Below are 13,333 nucleotides of genomic sequence, written 5' to 3'. Positions count from 1 at the left end.
TTCGTCCCACCAGCTTCAACTCTCACACAGATCGCCCATCTAGGCTATTCCGCTGGATTTTGCGGGCTTAATCGCCGGATGAAGCGGACGATGGTTACGACACTCCCGTCCCCGGGACCGCATTCACGTCCCTCGGGTGGTCTTCTAGCGTACGAATTTTGACGTCGGTAAGTGCGCCCTCTCCCAGGAAAGCCTATGCCGAATCAGAAAAACGGCGAGATCGCAAGAGGGCCCTCGGTCTGTAAAGGCAAAACAGCGTGTCGCTAGGCACATGTGTCCGAGACATGTGGCTGTTTGCTCTGCGCCCTTCCCCTGCGGGCGGCGCTGCGCAGATTTGGCCGGCGGCGCATCACTCACATGTCCAATGGTTAAGGCTGGTTAAGGGCCCGAAGAGCCTGGGTCGTCAAGGACGATCCCTCACCCGACCTCGGGGAAGACGCAGCCGGCGACAAGACGGCGGCAGGCTCGGACGCAGCACAGTTTCGTGGAATGTTCTCTGCCTTCTGTTGTGCCACCAGCCGGCGGAGTGCTGTTCCTGCTCGTGGCACCCGAGAGATCAGCTTGTCAGTCATTTCGTCGTCATATCATCAAAAGCCACGATGTCTTACCAAGTACTCGTCAGGGTCGATGTGCTCAGCAGTGTGCTAAGTGCTTAGCACGTTCACTTGGCCGTTCTCGCCGCTAACGCCGCAATCCCTGCTGCTCCACGTCTGATACGCAGCATGTGGCTAGAAGAGCGTTCCCTAGATGCTGGGAACACCGGGTATTTTCGGTGCGAGGTATCGATATGGTACCTCGCCGGTTTCTTGAGGTTAATTCCCTATGAAGAAACTCCTCCCTCAGCTGCGCCAAACATCAGCGATAGGACCTGTTCTCACCGCTACATAATTTGCTATATGACGTGCGCAGAACAGCGCCGTGCAATTGGCTGCGAGGCCACGGGTGCGTCAAGCCACACTCCTGTTGGTCAGAAAACAATGCAACGACGATCGGAGCGCTGCTGCGACATGCGGCCGCAGGAAGATTTCGAGTCCGGGAGGTGTTCTCGGCGGGAGAACTCGTACAAGGGCCCTGAGGCACACCACTCGGCGTGGGTTCAGGTGGGTTCTCAACAAATTGCAAGACAGCGCATGACTTTCTCCTATCGGACACAGAGACACAGATACAACGAGAGCATACACAAGGACGGCGGTCAGAAGCCTGGCAAAAGCAGTCCGACGAAAATAAATCTGGGCAGATGACGAACGGTGGTTCGGTCAGCACGCGGTCGTGGTAGAGAATTGACTAGCCGCCAGCGCACTGGCAGCCAGCCTGGGGAACTCACCACAAGTCCGTCAACCACCCAACCCCACCCCCACAGGCCTACGCCACACGACGACCTCTTCGACAACCTCTCCCTCCGAGTCCCAACCACACCACCTATGAGCGCCGGCTCCGGCCGTTGCCATCCTCCAACCGTGCCAATGTCTCCTCCAGAACGAGGGCCCTATCCGCATCGCAACGAGCCTCCCACTCGGGGTCCGTGCTCATGTAGCTCTTCGGCCGATCACCCTCGTCCTCGCCGCTCCTCGCACTCCGACTGCTCCTCGCGCTGTTCCGGCTCGCTCTCGACCCAGCACTCCTCGGCCGCTGCGCACGGAGAGCCTCGCTGAGGAACCCAGACAAGAGCAGCGTGCTACCGCGGGTGTTGCCGTACGCCGGCGGCGGGGGTATGGCGATGATGTTGTCCTCGACGTCCCCCGTGCCCAAGCCGGACTGCGCGAGCGCGGCGGCGTACGTCGGGAGGGGCGGCCGGTTCCACGGCGCAAAGCCCATCGCCACCTCCTGCTCTGCCCGGCGCGCACTGGGCAGGATTTCGCCCGGGTGAACATGTGCGTACCGTTCCGCCCGGAGGCGGAACACGGAGCGCTCAAGGAAGACACCCTCCGCAAGAGAGACGATGGCGAACGCGACGTGCACGAAGATCTGCGCGGACGTCGTGTTGAACCCGGAGGTGTGGGTGCTGCTGTCTTGGTCGTCGCTTGAGCCCGTCGACTTCTGCATCCGCTTGACGGTGAGCACCCAGCCCGCGATCGTTCCGCCAAAGAGGCACAGCTGGAATGCGAATATGGCGAGGGTGGTGAGGCGCAGGCCTGCATAGGTGGGTATCCGTTTCGGCTTGAGGAACGATATGAAGCTCCGCTTGCCCGCCGAGTTCGCGGTGTTGGTCGACTCTGTGCGCGATGGCGAGCGCGGCGGTGCTGCCGCGGCCTCTCCTTCGCCAGACGAGGCCGCAGGGGGTGCGTCCCGGTCCGCCGGATGTCGTTCGGGGAGATTAAGAGATGAGGAACTCGCCTGGCTCTCCGCGTCCGGGACATCGTCCACACCCTCCTCGAAGCCTATCTCTCCGCGTTTCCTCGGCAAAGGGCCTGCCTGCGGGCGCGGCGGCTCATCGTAGACCAGCGGCACCTCCTGCAGCCCCTCGACATGCTCGTCGCCCTCCGCGTGCGTGCGCACCGGTGTGATGACCACTCTCGGTGTCCGAACAGGCTCCGCCAGCGGTTGGTCGTGTGTTGTTGCGCTATCTTGCGAGACGCTCGACGCCATAGCCTAAGTATCCTTTTGAAAAGAGCGGAAGTTATGCTTGCGTCTGGCTCTGCCGAGACAACAGCATACAAGGATACGCGGCCGGGGGAGAATATGAAAGATAATGAAGGCGGGAGGGGATTGAGAAGGAAGAAGGGACCTCGGGGCTACGCGGGGGGCTTCATCATGGATGACTTTCTCTGCTTAGGCTGGCTCGTATCCAGGGACAGAGGTTGACAACAACAGCGACTGTGCGCGGATGCATCTGCCATCAGACATCCAGCGCGTGCCCTGATTGGCTGCCGCCCTACCTTCCCATTCGTCGGCCCGGTGGCGTATCGTAGCACACTCCTCCGCGCAGCATCCTCAGAGGCACTCGTTCGTGACCATCAGGCATATATATCACAGAAATCCACGCTCTACCAAGAGTCTCGGGACAGCTCTACAAGTCTGCGGTAAGCTTGGGCTCTTCCCTGTACATGATAGGTCCAAGGTCCACGACCGTGTAGAACGAGAAGTTCTTCATCTCTGGGGCCTTGTTCGTCCCATGTGATCGCGAGGGCGTCCCAACCCCAGCTTCCTCAGATGGCTCCGGGTCGTCTGACCTGTATGTGTACGACACAAGCATGTTGAACTGCCGCGTCGCCAGTCAGCAAATATAGCAGCAAGAAACGCGCCCACGCGAGAAGACCAGAAGCCCCCACTCACCCTGACGTCGCCACGGGCCTCCTTGGGGATGAGCACCTCCCCGCTCACAATAGTGACGTTCGCCCGCTTCTCCACGATGCCCACCGAGCGCGTCTTGCCCCGCCCGTCCTTCCCCTTCTTCCCCCTCGCCTCCACAATCTCCATGCCGTCGTCGTCTAGAAACATGTCCTCGTCCTCGTCGTCGTACTCCCAGGCTTCCGCGAACGCCCCGACGGGGAACGCAGCGCTCGGCAGCTGGATCTGGAACGTACTCCGGCGTGCCCGCTCAGCCGCCTCAGCTGCCGCATCGCCCTCCGCTGTCTGCACGGGCGCAAGCGCCTTCGCCAACCTAATCTGTATCGGGTCGTAGAGCGGGTTCGTAAACGCAAGGTGGAACGAGTACGAGTGGCCTGCGATGAGCGCCCCTGCGGCCTGCTGCTCCTCGGCCTGCGCCGCGGCCGAGGCTGACTTGCTCGTCCGCTTCAGCATCTCGATGGCCGCCTGCGCATGGGGCAGCGTGACGGCAATCGCGGGGAGGTAGTTGGCTGCGACGAGCTTGATCTTGAACCTTACGGACTGCGCCTTCTGCTCCGGCTTGATGAGGATGTGCCGGCAGCTCGGACATCGCTTTGATTTCTTGGACTGCAGCGGTATTCGCAGCGGCTTCAGATCACTGTGGCGCAGGGAAACTTATCAGCATTAACAAACGCCATGGCACGCACAACTCACCTCGCAGGCAGCGGCGAGACCCAGCTATTCGTCCAGCGCTGCTCCAACGCCGCCACCTCGCTCACAGTCTCCAGGTGCCTCAAAAACTCCACATCAGCCTCCCCACTGAGCGCCGCGGCGCTCCCGATCTCGACCCTGCTCTTGTAGTCCGGGTACTCCTGCCTGTGCGCGGCCTTGTCGCGCCCGACGCGCGAGCGGGAGAGCGGGTTGTACTTGCCGACGCCGGGGATGTCGCGCGCGAGGGCGGACGACGCTGCAGCTGTGATGGGGTTCGTATGGACGTGGTGTGAGGACGCGCTGGGGAGGGTGGAGGAGGAAGAGGATGCACGTAGGAAGGGCTCAAAGTGTTCCTTCAGGCGCTCGAACTCGAGCGACTCTGGGGCCGAGTCTTCGAACTTCTGCAGCTGTGCTAGGGAGAGTTGGAGTTCAGCATGTGCGTGTGGGTGTTTGAAGGGAGGGGGTCAAGGAACCACGGGTCCGAGTGTGGAGGGTGTGGATGAAAGAGATGCGACGCACCTGCGAGGCCGGTCGGCTTCTCGAATGTGATGCCTACTTCGGCAGAATCCCACCGGCAGTGGTTGCAGTAGAGGAAGAACGGAGGTTCTCCAAGCGTAGTCGAGACGATGGGCGACGTTCTGCTATCCACATTCTCTGGCGGGTCGGATGGCACAACGGTGAGGGTATTCCGGCAATTCGGGCACAAGAAGCAGTTCCGTGCGCATCTACAAACAAGAATCCAAAAGTAAAAAATCAGCACACCTCATTCATTTCTCTCCTTCTTCCAAGTGGTCAAAGTTCCAGCTCAGAGACAGACGGCGAAAAGTATAAAAAGAAGAAGACAGACGCACCTGTTCTTCTCCGCCCTGACGCTCGCGCTCGGCACCTCGAACAAACAATTCGGGCAATAGTACCCGCTCACCTCGACCAACACACACCGATTGCACCGCACCGCGTCGCACTCCTCGCAGAAGAAGAGGTTATGCAGCGGGTGGAAGCTGTATGACGACGAGGGCAGGTTCGGCGGTGGCGGGTGCGGGGACTCGGAGAGACAAGGGCAGTAGTACTCAATCTTCGGGGCCATCGCGGGTGCTTGCTGTCCCTTCTGCACTCCGCCGAGGATATCGCGCAAGCTCAGGAGGTGAAGATGGGGGTATAGATTGCCGGGGACGTAGATGGAGGAAGTCAAAGGGTTTGTACACAGACAGGACGCGTCCACGCGAACGCGTTCTCCCGCGACATCGCAGGCGCCCATCCAACCTTCTCCATCCATTGCAAGCGCTCGCACTGCAGCCGCGGCCCGCCACACTGGGGTGGCTTCAAGTTCGTCCGAGTTCTCACCGGTGCACACACTTTGCGGCCCAGCGAGAGAGCGGGACGTCTAATCATAAGTATAAATAAATGCAAGTGGGGTCTAGAGCACAATCTATAGGTCGTAAAAAGAGTCTAAATACGTCGTGAAGCGTGGGGCGTGGTAAGCAAGCAAGCAAGCCAAGGCATGGGGGGAGCCGCGTCCAAATGTGTACATGTATGCAAGACGGACGGGCCCCTATGACGGCAGCTGTAGCTGTAGCTGGTACAGAGATCTCGAACTAAGCTCAAGAAACAACACTCTTCTAGAGTCTAGATGACGGGATTAATATGTAGTGGGAACGGGGCTGAGGGAACGCACAGTGCACCCGCCGCCCGATCGAGCGGGCGGGCAACACGGCGTAACCGGGGACACTACGCTAATACGCACGGAGTAACGCTATCGTTCGTCTCTATAGTCGTCTGTATAGGTCGTGGTCGTATTCTATAATCGAACGGAGTCCGGGCTGTGGGTCTCGGGGCGAAACGGGAGGCCCTCGAACGCGCAAGCGAGCAAACGTAACAGTCTGGAATTATGGACCGGGCAAGATGGGAGTAGGAGTGGGGTGGTAGTAGTACACGTCTTGAGATAACAACTGTCGAGTGGGGGGAGTCTATGGAATATGTAGCAGGCGAAACAGATATGGGTCGGAACTACGGCCAGCAAGCAAGCGGCTCGTCCGAGGAGAGAGAGGGAGGGTATCTTCAGAGAGTGGTCGAAACACGGGGGGGGAACACACCGATCACGAAATCGAATCAAACAAACCGGAATCGTACACACTAGCCACAGCAGCACGTCTTCTCGCTCCTCGATCTTCGGAGTCGATATCATCGACGATCCTCCGCCGCACATCGCGCGCGTCATCGTCTGTCTGCACATCGTGTTCCTGCATGCACAACGCTGGGCGCCGAGCTCACGCCGCGCCTCGGTCTTGCGATCACAAGGAAGACAGCTCACTTGCCGAGCCCAGACGCAGCGGCAAATTCGCTGAACCCGGGCAGCTCGACCTTCCCGCCCACGGTCGCCTCACGCTCCCGCAGACTCATCTCGCCCACCGCCCCGTCCAGACTCCGTCTCCTCGTCTCCTTATCTGCAACCACATCCGGACGGTTCAGCGGGGATGACGGCGAAGACGGCAGCTTAAGCGGGGGCAGTCGGATCGGGGGCGAGGCCGACCGCGACCCGGGCATCGACAGCGACGCAGATGCCGCGTCGATACTGGGGTGCGCAGTTGCCTCAGGATGCGACGACACTTGGGCTCCAGCGCGCGGCCGGGGGTGTATGGGCGTCATCCCAAACGCTGCACGCACGGAATGGGCGAGGTGGGCGTGGTGGTGGTGGTGATTGGGATGGTGGTATGGGCCAGTGCGAGTGGGGTGGGACGAGTGCATCGAAAGAGGAGGAGACGGGGCGCGGGAGCTCGAAGCACTGGACACCTCCGCGAGGTTGAGGCTCTGCGTGCGACTCCGAGGGCTGCTTCCACTGCTGCTAGGTCCGCTCGAGAGCTGGGGCGTCGGAAGAGAAGTCGTCGACGTTCGATCGCTTGTATAGGGGATGTGGAAGCTCGGAGGGGGCATCGCAAAGTGGTCCGCAGATACGCCGTGAGCTACGCCGTACGCCACGAGGTCGCCAGAACTGCTGCGTTTCGCCATGCGCCCGCTCATGATACCGACCGAAGGAGGGCTGCTGGCGACGCTGTTGATCTTGCGGGCACGGGTGTCGTAGAAGTCGTCGTACTCCTCGAGAGCGCTGTCCAAGGTCGGAGGCGGGAGCCGAAACGGCGACGGTGCACGAGAGGGACCGCTGGAATGTATGTTGAGCGTGCGCAGACCACCGAGGAACGGACTCGTAGAAGGCGTGAAGGCGAACTCGGAGCTGCCAGGTACCTTGGCGGGCGCCCCGTGTGCATGGCGAGTGGCGTAGTCGACTTGGCGGTGGGCGGCAACTGGGGATACCTGGGGAGGGGACTGGATGGCGTGCATCGAGTCCGAGTCGGAGCTGATCGGCGATGGGGACTCGTCGTGACCCGGATGCAAGTGTGGCCGGCTGGTCGCAGGGTAGTGGTACGGATGTGACCATAACGAGTGGGAATGGCTGTGCGTTGCATGCGTGTGCGGGTATGCCCGCGAATGCGACTGCGCCGCGTCCACAACGTGTCCAGACGAGAAAGGATGCAGGCCTGCAACGTCGCGTTTGGAGCTGCCCATGCTCCGTCGACGGCCTTGCTTGACGGTGATGGGCTCATCGTCTGGGCCCATATCCCGCTCTCGGGAGACGCCAAAGTACCCACCTTCATCGCCACTGGGGAAGTGAGACGTGAAGAAGGGGGTCCCAGTGGGCGTGCTGGTCGCGCTTTTGCTTAACCTGCCGTGGACAGTCATGACATCGGTATGACGGGCCTCGTACTCGGCGCGTCGCAGGGCCTCGAGATGGCGGACTTCGTACTCTGCTCGGCGAAGTGCCTCGCTACGCTCAAGGGCGTAGAGCTCCTCCATAGCAACGCTCGATAGCGCAGAGAACGCGTTCGGGTTGGGGAGGATGTGGTCGGCCGGAGGACCGGGCCGAGCATGCGATATGGGATAGTCGTACGCTGTGGGGTCGGAGGAATACATCGCCGTCGGTCGCGCATATGAATCTCCCTGTTGTGAAAACTGTGTTAGAATGTGCGTGGTGGGGAATGATACTATCAAAACGGGGAAATGACGCGACACACGTGTGACCGCATCTGAGCTGCGTGCACTGCGGTGTGTACTCACCTCATCGTCGCTGTTGGCACGGCTTCTGGCTTTCTTCTTGACGCGCATGGTGGAACCCCTGGGCATGCCGTAGTCTGTATCAGCAGTGGACATGGGCGCCGAGAATCTGCCAGCGCCGATCTCCACGCTGCCGTCGGCTACATGGTCCTTTGCCTTGCCCTTGGTCTTGTGGACAGTGTGGCTGGAGCCGGGAGCGCCGGCGTGGATGGTTGTGTCGTGATTGTTGTGTATGCGTGAATGCCTCGTGAGTTCGTCCGAGCGGGAGAAGCGCTTCTCGCAACCGGGGAAGGTGCACTCGAAGGGTTTCTCGCCGGTATGGGTGCGTATGTGACGAGTCTGTGGAAGGGAGATAAGGAGAGGAGGGGGAGGATAAGGGAGTGGCACGCATACCTGATGCTCTAGGCGGCTGAAGGCACGGCCGCAGAGGGGGTATGGACACTTGTAGGGGCGTGCGGCGACCTTGTCCTGGGAGGCGGCAGAGGATGGAGGGGAGTTGGGAGACGGCATGACATCCATGTCCTTTTGGTGCAAGATAGCGTGGAGATCCATGGCGAGATGAGAGAAGGGAGGGAGAGAAGGAGGAGAGGGGGTATTAGTACTGGGCGGAAAAGAAGTTACGTATTGGGACTGACCGTCGTGGGTTAATGAAAGTGACGCGAAGAGGAAGATCTATAGGATGGGCTAGGGTTCGGGAGGGAGTCTGCGAGGAAGGTGCGGCGCGAGGGAGGTGTGGGGAATACCCCGCGTTGGAAAGACAGGTGAGGGTGGCAACAAGCGCACGCGAAGGAGCAGCGGGTACGAGACAGAAGAAGACGGAGAGGCGAGATGGGGTCACACCGCAGATGATCCGACGGGTTCTAGACAGCAGAGGGGCCTGAGAGAAAGAGGAGAAGCTGAGCTGAGCGAGGGCGAGAGCGAAGCGGGGGAGAGCGGAGCAGGGCGTCTCGCGAGGTTGTAGAATTGGACTGGAAGCGCCGCGCAGACAAGGCTGTCCCTGGCAGTGGCAGGGTGCGTTGGCAGATGGTTGCAGCTTGGAGCGTCGCGTCTGGAAGAGAACAGCGCGGGGGAGGGGAAGCAGAGGCCCCCAGGCGCGCTGCCTCTTGTCCTGCCGCGGCTGGAAAATTTCGGAAGGAGGCGGTGGGGAGAGGAGGAGGAATCGATGGCAGCGGGGAGGAGTGCGCGCGTTGGTGGTCGAGGGACGTCGCTGGCAGATACGTTTCGCCATCTTCCGCCACCGCCCACCGCGTTCGCCTGCAGCCCGTGCCCCTTTCGCCTCCGATAGCAAACGCCTCGCCGCCCCCTTCCCGTTCCGACAATCTTCCGTTCCTGCTTCCGCATGCAGATCAATCCTTCTCCCCGCCGTCCATGGCCCATTTGCAACGCATCCTCCTGCCAACGTTCATCCATCTTCGCAGGGCTCATTCCTGACCCCCGGCCGCGGCCACAGCGCGCCATCCGACACACGTTGGCCGCCGACGGGACCTGGCAGTGGCAGTGGGTGCGGGAGGGACACCACCGCTCCGGTCGGCGGCAATCCCGCATCTGAGATGGACATGACGCACGAACGCACAAGGCTTGCACCGATCGCGACTTATCTCCAGATTCCTCCGCCTAGCTGCAGCAATCACAGGCATCTCGCTCTCCCCACGGGGACCGGCCCTCTTCTCTCCGCTGCGCTGCCTTCCCCGCACAGACCAGCGACCCCCCGACGCTTACCAAGCCGGGCAGCGCGTCCGCCCGCCGCCCCGTCGGGCACTTTCGGTCTGCGTCGGTCGCTCTCGGGTGCTATCGGAGGCCCTCCTAACCATCCCCCACCACCCCCATCCGGCCCCGCGGCCTCCGACAGCAGCAACCGTCGCATACGTGACGATAACGCGGTCTAGCGCGGCCCATATCGCCTTGCCTTGATAGCCCTGTCCGCCCTCTGCGATCTCTGCGCAACTCCAGCGACGATGATCTCTTCTCGCCCAGCCCAGGGTGCTCCCGGGTCCTCGTTTTCCACCACCCGTTCCTCGATGACGAACCCTTTACGATACAGCGCTCCGTGCCCTCTCGGGAACCAACAAACTACATTCTCGGGGTCTATCAGCGTGATTGCCACTCGAAGAACCGCAGGCACTCGACGTGATGTCAGTCCTCGACGACGCTGTCTTTCGTTATGTCTATCCTTTCTCAGGCCGCGCAGCCAACTCGAGACAACGCCACCATGGCCGGAGCGAGTCCTATCTCCGCGAATTGACACTAGTGACATTCTCAGTTCTACTGCGTCCGCTTCAGGAGCGCCCACTTTCCTAGCGCAGTTCCGCCTCCCTTCTGCGTCGTGCCATCCCCGTTGCCGTCGACCTACCAGCTCGATGGCAATCCAGGCCACCACCTCGGATGCAACCCGACACCTTGTTCAGCGTCGACCTCCTTCCAGGCCGTCCTGGCCCAGGCTAATCTCACATCCTCAACGGCCTCCTGGTGTTCCTATGCACAGCATTTCACTCCTCCCCGCCCGTTTCAACCGACCGTTGTTGTATCACCATCATTCGGGAACTCAACATCCTCGATCAGAACAGAACAGAACACAACGGAGACCTCTGACGGAAATGCGTGCTTGTACGGCATCCCAAGGTGCGTTCTACAGTAACAATGCATCCGCTGCGCAGAAGAGAATGTTTTCTGACGCATCCTAACGTCTTTCGTCCTGTCTGGGTCCATCCAGACCTCCGCCAGTCGCATGGTATGACGTCTCTTGTGCCTCCGAACCGGGACAATCAGGGTCGGAACGCTAAGGGGTGCATACATGGACTTATGACGATTGTCTCGATTTTCATAGCGCATATACGGGTCCTCATTTCCTCCTTAACAGCGGCGACTTTGCAACCAGTCGCTTCGCTCGGACAGTCAAGTCGCCGTCGAACAGGCCTCGACCCGCCGAACCGCGCCCGTACGACCCCACTTTGTGGAGAGGCCAGATCATCTCGCTTACTGGATGAATGAATGTACGCACTCCGGCCAACCACAAATCTGATCTCCAAGAACTTCTCGCACTGCTTCCGCAAGTCGCCGTTGGTGACCGTAATCCCAGTAAGTAGGCAATCCCTCAGTGCTGCGTTGGTGCGTTGTTCAATACATCGTCAACCGCCGATACATATGTTCGTATATGGGAACGCTATTGACTGCAGTGCTTAACAGACGGACTGCGGACACGCGCAAGTCACCCCTCGGCAGGCCGATGCCGTCACAACGTACTCGTCTCCGCGACGCCAGGACCCTGTCCGACTGGAACGTAGGTTCGCAGGCACACAGACAGCCTTTTGCGGCCGCAAGCCGCCCGGTGCAAGACAAACCCAACCGTGTACGTACACCGTATACGACATCCGCGTTCATTTCGCGACCACACACATGAAAACCGAGACGCAGACGCACACCTCCACGCGGGCACCAGGCGGTACGCGTACGTTGGCCGCTTCGCTCGAGGTCATGTGGGCCCTTGACGACCTGCAAAGCTCGTAGAGCGCACCGTCGGACGCGCCAGTCGTGAGGCCTGAATACCCGGTTTTTGACTGGACGGTAGCAACGTGGTGCTCGAGACTGCTCGCGGCGCGTCCGCGACTCTCCGAAGAAGCACATCGACGTCGTCGCGAAGTCGCGAAGCCATGCCCGTGAGTTCGGTTCTCCTGAATGGAAGCGCACGCGTGGGGTTTTCCCGCGCTGGTTATAGCAAGTGCGTGTCCCTTGCGTTTATTACCTTGCGAACGCTGCGCGCTGACGCGCAATACCTGCCAGGTCGCCGAGCTCGCCTCCGCGTTGGTGCTGGCCTAGGTGCGACAGCGCGGGAGGCAAGGCCCGAGGTGCGGCACATCCGTCACCTGGAGGCTGGAGCACGTAAATCCTCGACGAGAACACCGCATGCGTGGCCGCGCCGCGGCGGACGGAGCGTGGTATGGACTGTCGCCTTCTGCGTTTGCGGAGGATGTCATCACCCAGCGTATGTGCCTTGCCTTGCTGACACAGGAGCCACAGACAAGACCACTACCGACCGCACTCCAGGCTGCTCTCGTCGCTCGGACTCCTGTTTCGCCCGAGGGCTCCCCGCGGGCGAACCTCGCTGTCGGCGGCGGCGGCGGCCTGCCAGAGCCTGCCGTTGTACGACATCCACATCATGCGGCCCCCGTGCAGACGTCGGCTGCTCACCTCACGTCTATTCTCTATGATCTACATCGATACAGGGCGATACATCGAAGGTGCCGGTCATCAGGTCTCTCCTCCCGCCTCCTTTCCGTCGGCGGCTTCTCAGATACGAACAAGGACAAGGCATCGCAACCCTGCTTGTCAGGGGCGAAACCTTAGCAGGCACTCGCACACTCCCGCTTGCGGACTCTTCTCTCCCTTCTCTCCCCTCTTCTCATCCTCAGCTCTCAAACAAGCTCCTGTCCAACTCTCTCCACCCTCCTCCGAGGCCTCCTCCCTACTTCTCCCGAGCCGAACCGGGCGCGCTCGGTAGGAACCTGCAGGGCGGGCAGGCTGTGGGTAGCCAGCGGGCCCAGGTCTAGAATGCGGCGTGCGGGGTTGCCGCGAGGTTCGCCCGAGCTGGGCCCTTCCCCGCACCCCGCTGCGTGGCCATCAAGGTTTCTACCCCACGCGTCTGCGCTCGCATGGCGTTCTCCGCGTTTTCCCAGCCCTCAGAGCGCAAAAACTCTGTGCAGGGTGTAGTGTGCGCACCCAGGCCCGGATCGTGGCCGGATCTGGCACGGTGGGCCCTGCGGCGTGGAGAACGCGGTGTGCGGGAAAGTATTGCCTATCCGATCCTCCGATCCAGAGGCCATCAGAGGCATGGGATGTCGCGGGGTGCGTCGCTGGGCCTGATTTTGTCGCTGTGGGATCTCCCTGCACACCGACGCCGATCTCGGGTACAGAGCAGATTGCAAGATTCTATACCCCCGCCCTCCCCCTTTCCCCTTTCCTAAGACTTCACCCCCGCTCGGACGTTGTGCGCGGCTTATACGAATATGTCGACTTGGGGCACCCAGCACCCGCACCCCGGGAACGCACGGACGCTGTACGGCCGCTCCGCCGCGCTGCCCCCGGCTGGACCATGTCTATCACGACACGGTACGACCATGGCCAGTGCGTGCGTTCGAAGCCCTCGTCATAATCCGCCGCCTGTGCGTGGGCGTGTATGTGTATGGGCAGTTCCAGTCCCGTCCCTGGACCCTGGACATGGGTACACGGCCCATGGGATTCTGCAATTTGTGTCGGG

The 13,333-nt window shown here is 61.1% G+C and overlaps 6 protein-coding genes across 6 annotated transcripts; 2 read left to right on the top strand and 4 right to left on the bottom strand.

Annotated features, from left to right (window-relative positions):
* Nucleotides 1–1,419: 1,419 nt before the first annotated feature.
* On the bottom strand, nucleotides 1,420–2,586 carry L226DRAFT_568588 (uncharacterized protein; the record flags this gene model as incomplete). Its single annotated transcript, XM_067684187.1, has 1 exon — nucleotides 1,420–2,586. The coding sequence occupies one exon, from the start codon at nucleotides 2,584–2,586 to the stop codon at nucleotides 1,420–1,422; it is 1,167 nt and encodes a 388-aa protein (XP_067538101.1).
* A 96-nt stretch (nucleotides 2,587–2,682) lies between these two features.
* Nucleotides 2,683–5,062, bottom strand: L226DRAFT_600144 (dynactin p62; the record flags this gene model as incomplete). The annotated part of the gene is made up of 5 exons (XM_067685672.1): nucleotides 2,683–3,199; nucleotides 3,274–3,925; nucleotides 3,982–4,390; nucleotides 4,498–4,740; nucleotides 4,822–5,062. 5 exons carry the CDS (start codon nucleotides 5,060–5,062, stop codon nucleotides 3,008–3,010), a joined length of 1,737 nt encoding a protein of 578 aa, XP_067538100.1. The 3' UTR covers nucleotides 2,683–3,007.
* Nucleotides 5,063–5,861: 799 nt separating this feature from the next.
* On the bottom strand, nucleotides 5,862–8,634 carry L226DRAFT_521164 (uncharacterized protein; the record flags this gene model as incomplete). The annotated part of the gene is made up of 5 exons (XM_067678686.1): nucleotides 5,862–5,942; nucleotides 6,110–6,200; nucleotides 6,287–7,980; nucleotides 8,086–8,421; nucleotides 8,476–8,634. 5 exons carry the CDS (start codon nucleotides 8,632–8,634, stop codon nucleotides 5,862–5,864), a joined length of 2,361 nt encoding a protein of 786 aa, XP_067538099.1.
* A 141-nt stretch (nucleotides 8,635–8,775) lies between these two features.
* On the bottom strand, nucleotides 8,776–9,832 carry L226DRAFT_324722 (uncharacterized protein). The gene has a single exon (XM_067673923.1). The coding sequence runs from the start codon at nucleotides 9,625–9,627 to the stop codon at nucleotides 8,917–8,919; it is 711 nt and encodes a 236-aa protein (XP_067538098.1). The 5' UTR covers nucleotides 9,628–9,832; the 3' UTR covers nucleotides 8,776–8,916.
* L226DRAFT_324802 (uncharacterized protein) lies at nucleotides 9,833–11,133 on the top strand. The gene is made up of 2 exons (XM_067673926.1): nucleotides 9,833–10,701; nucleotides 10,793–11,133. The coding sequence occupies exons 1-2, from the start codon at nucleotides 10,038–10,040 to the stop codon at nucleotides 11,068–11,070; spliced, it is 942 nt and encodes a 313-aa protein (XP_067538097.1). The 5' UTR covers nucleotides 9,833–10,037; the 3' UTR covers nucleotides 11,071–11,133.
* Nucleotides 11,134–11,982: 849 nt separating this feature from the next.
* L226DRAFT_568585 (uncharacterized protein) lies at nucleotides 11,983–12,626 on the top strand (the record flags this gene model as incomplete). Its single annotated transcript, XM_067684186.1, has 2 exons — nucleotides 11,983–12,219; nucleotides 12,303–12,626. The coding sequence occupies 2 exons, from the start codon at nucleotides 11,983–11,985 to the stop codon at nucleotides 12,624–12,626; spliced, it is 561 nt and encodes a 186-aa protein (XP_067538096.1).
* Between the last annotated feature and the right edge of the window lie 707 nt (nucleotides 12,627–13,333).

The sequence above is a fragment of the Lentinus tigrinus genome, assembly GCF_003813185.1.
Source record: "Lentinus tigrinus ALCF2SS1-7 unplaced genomic scaffold L226scaffold_6, whole genome shotgun sequence".
NCBI lineage: Eukaryota > Fungi > Basidiomycota > Agaricomycetes > Polyporales > Polyporaceae > Lentinus > Lentinus tigrinus.
Note: the sequence above shows the minus strand (reverse complement) of the source record. Positions and strands in the feature narration are given on the sequence as shown.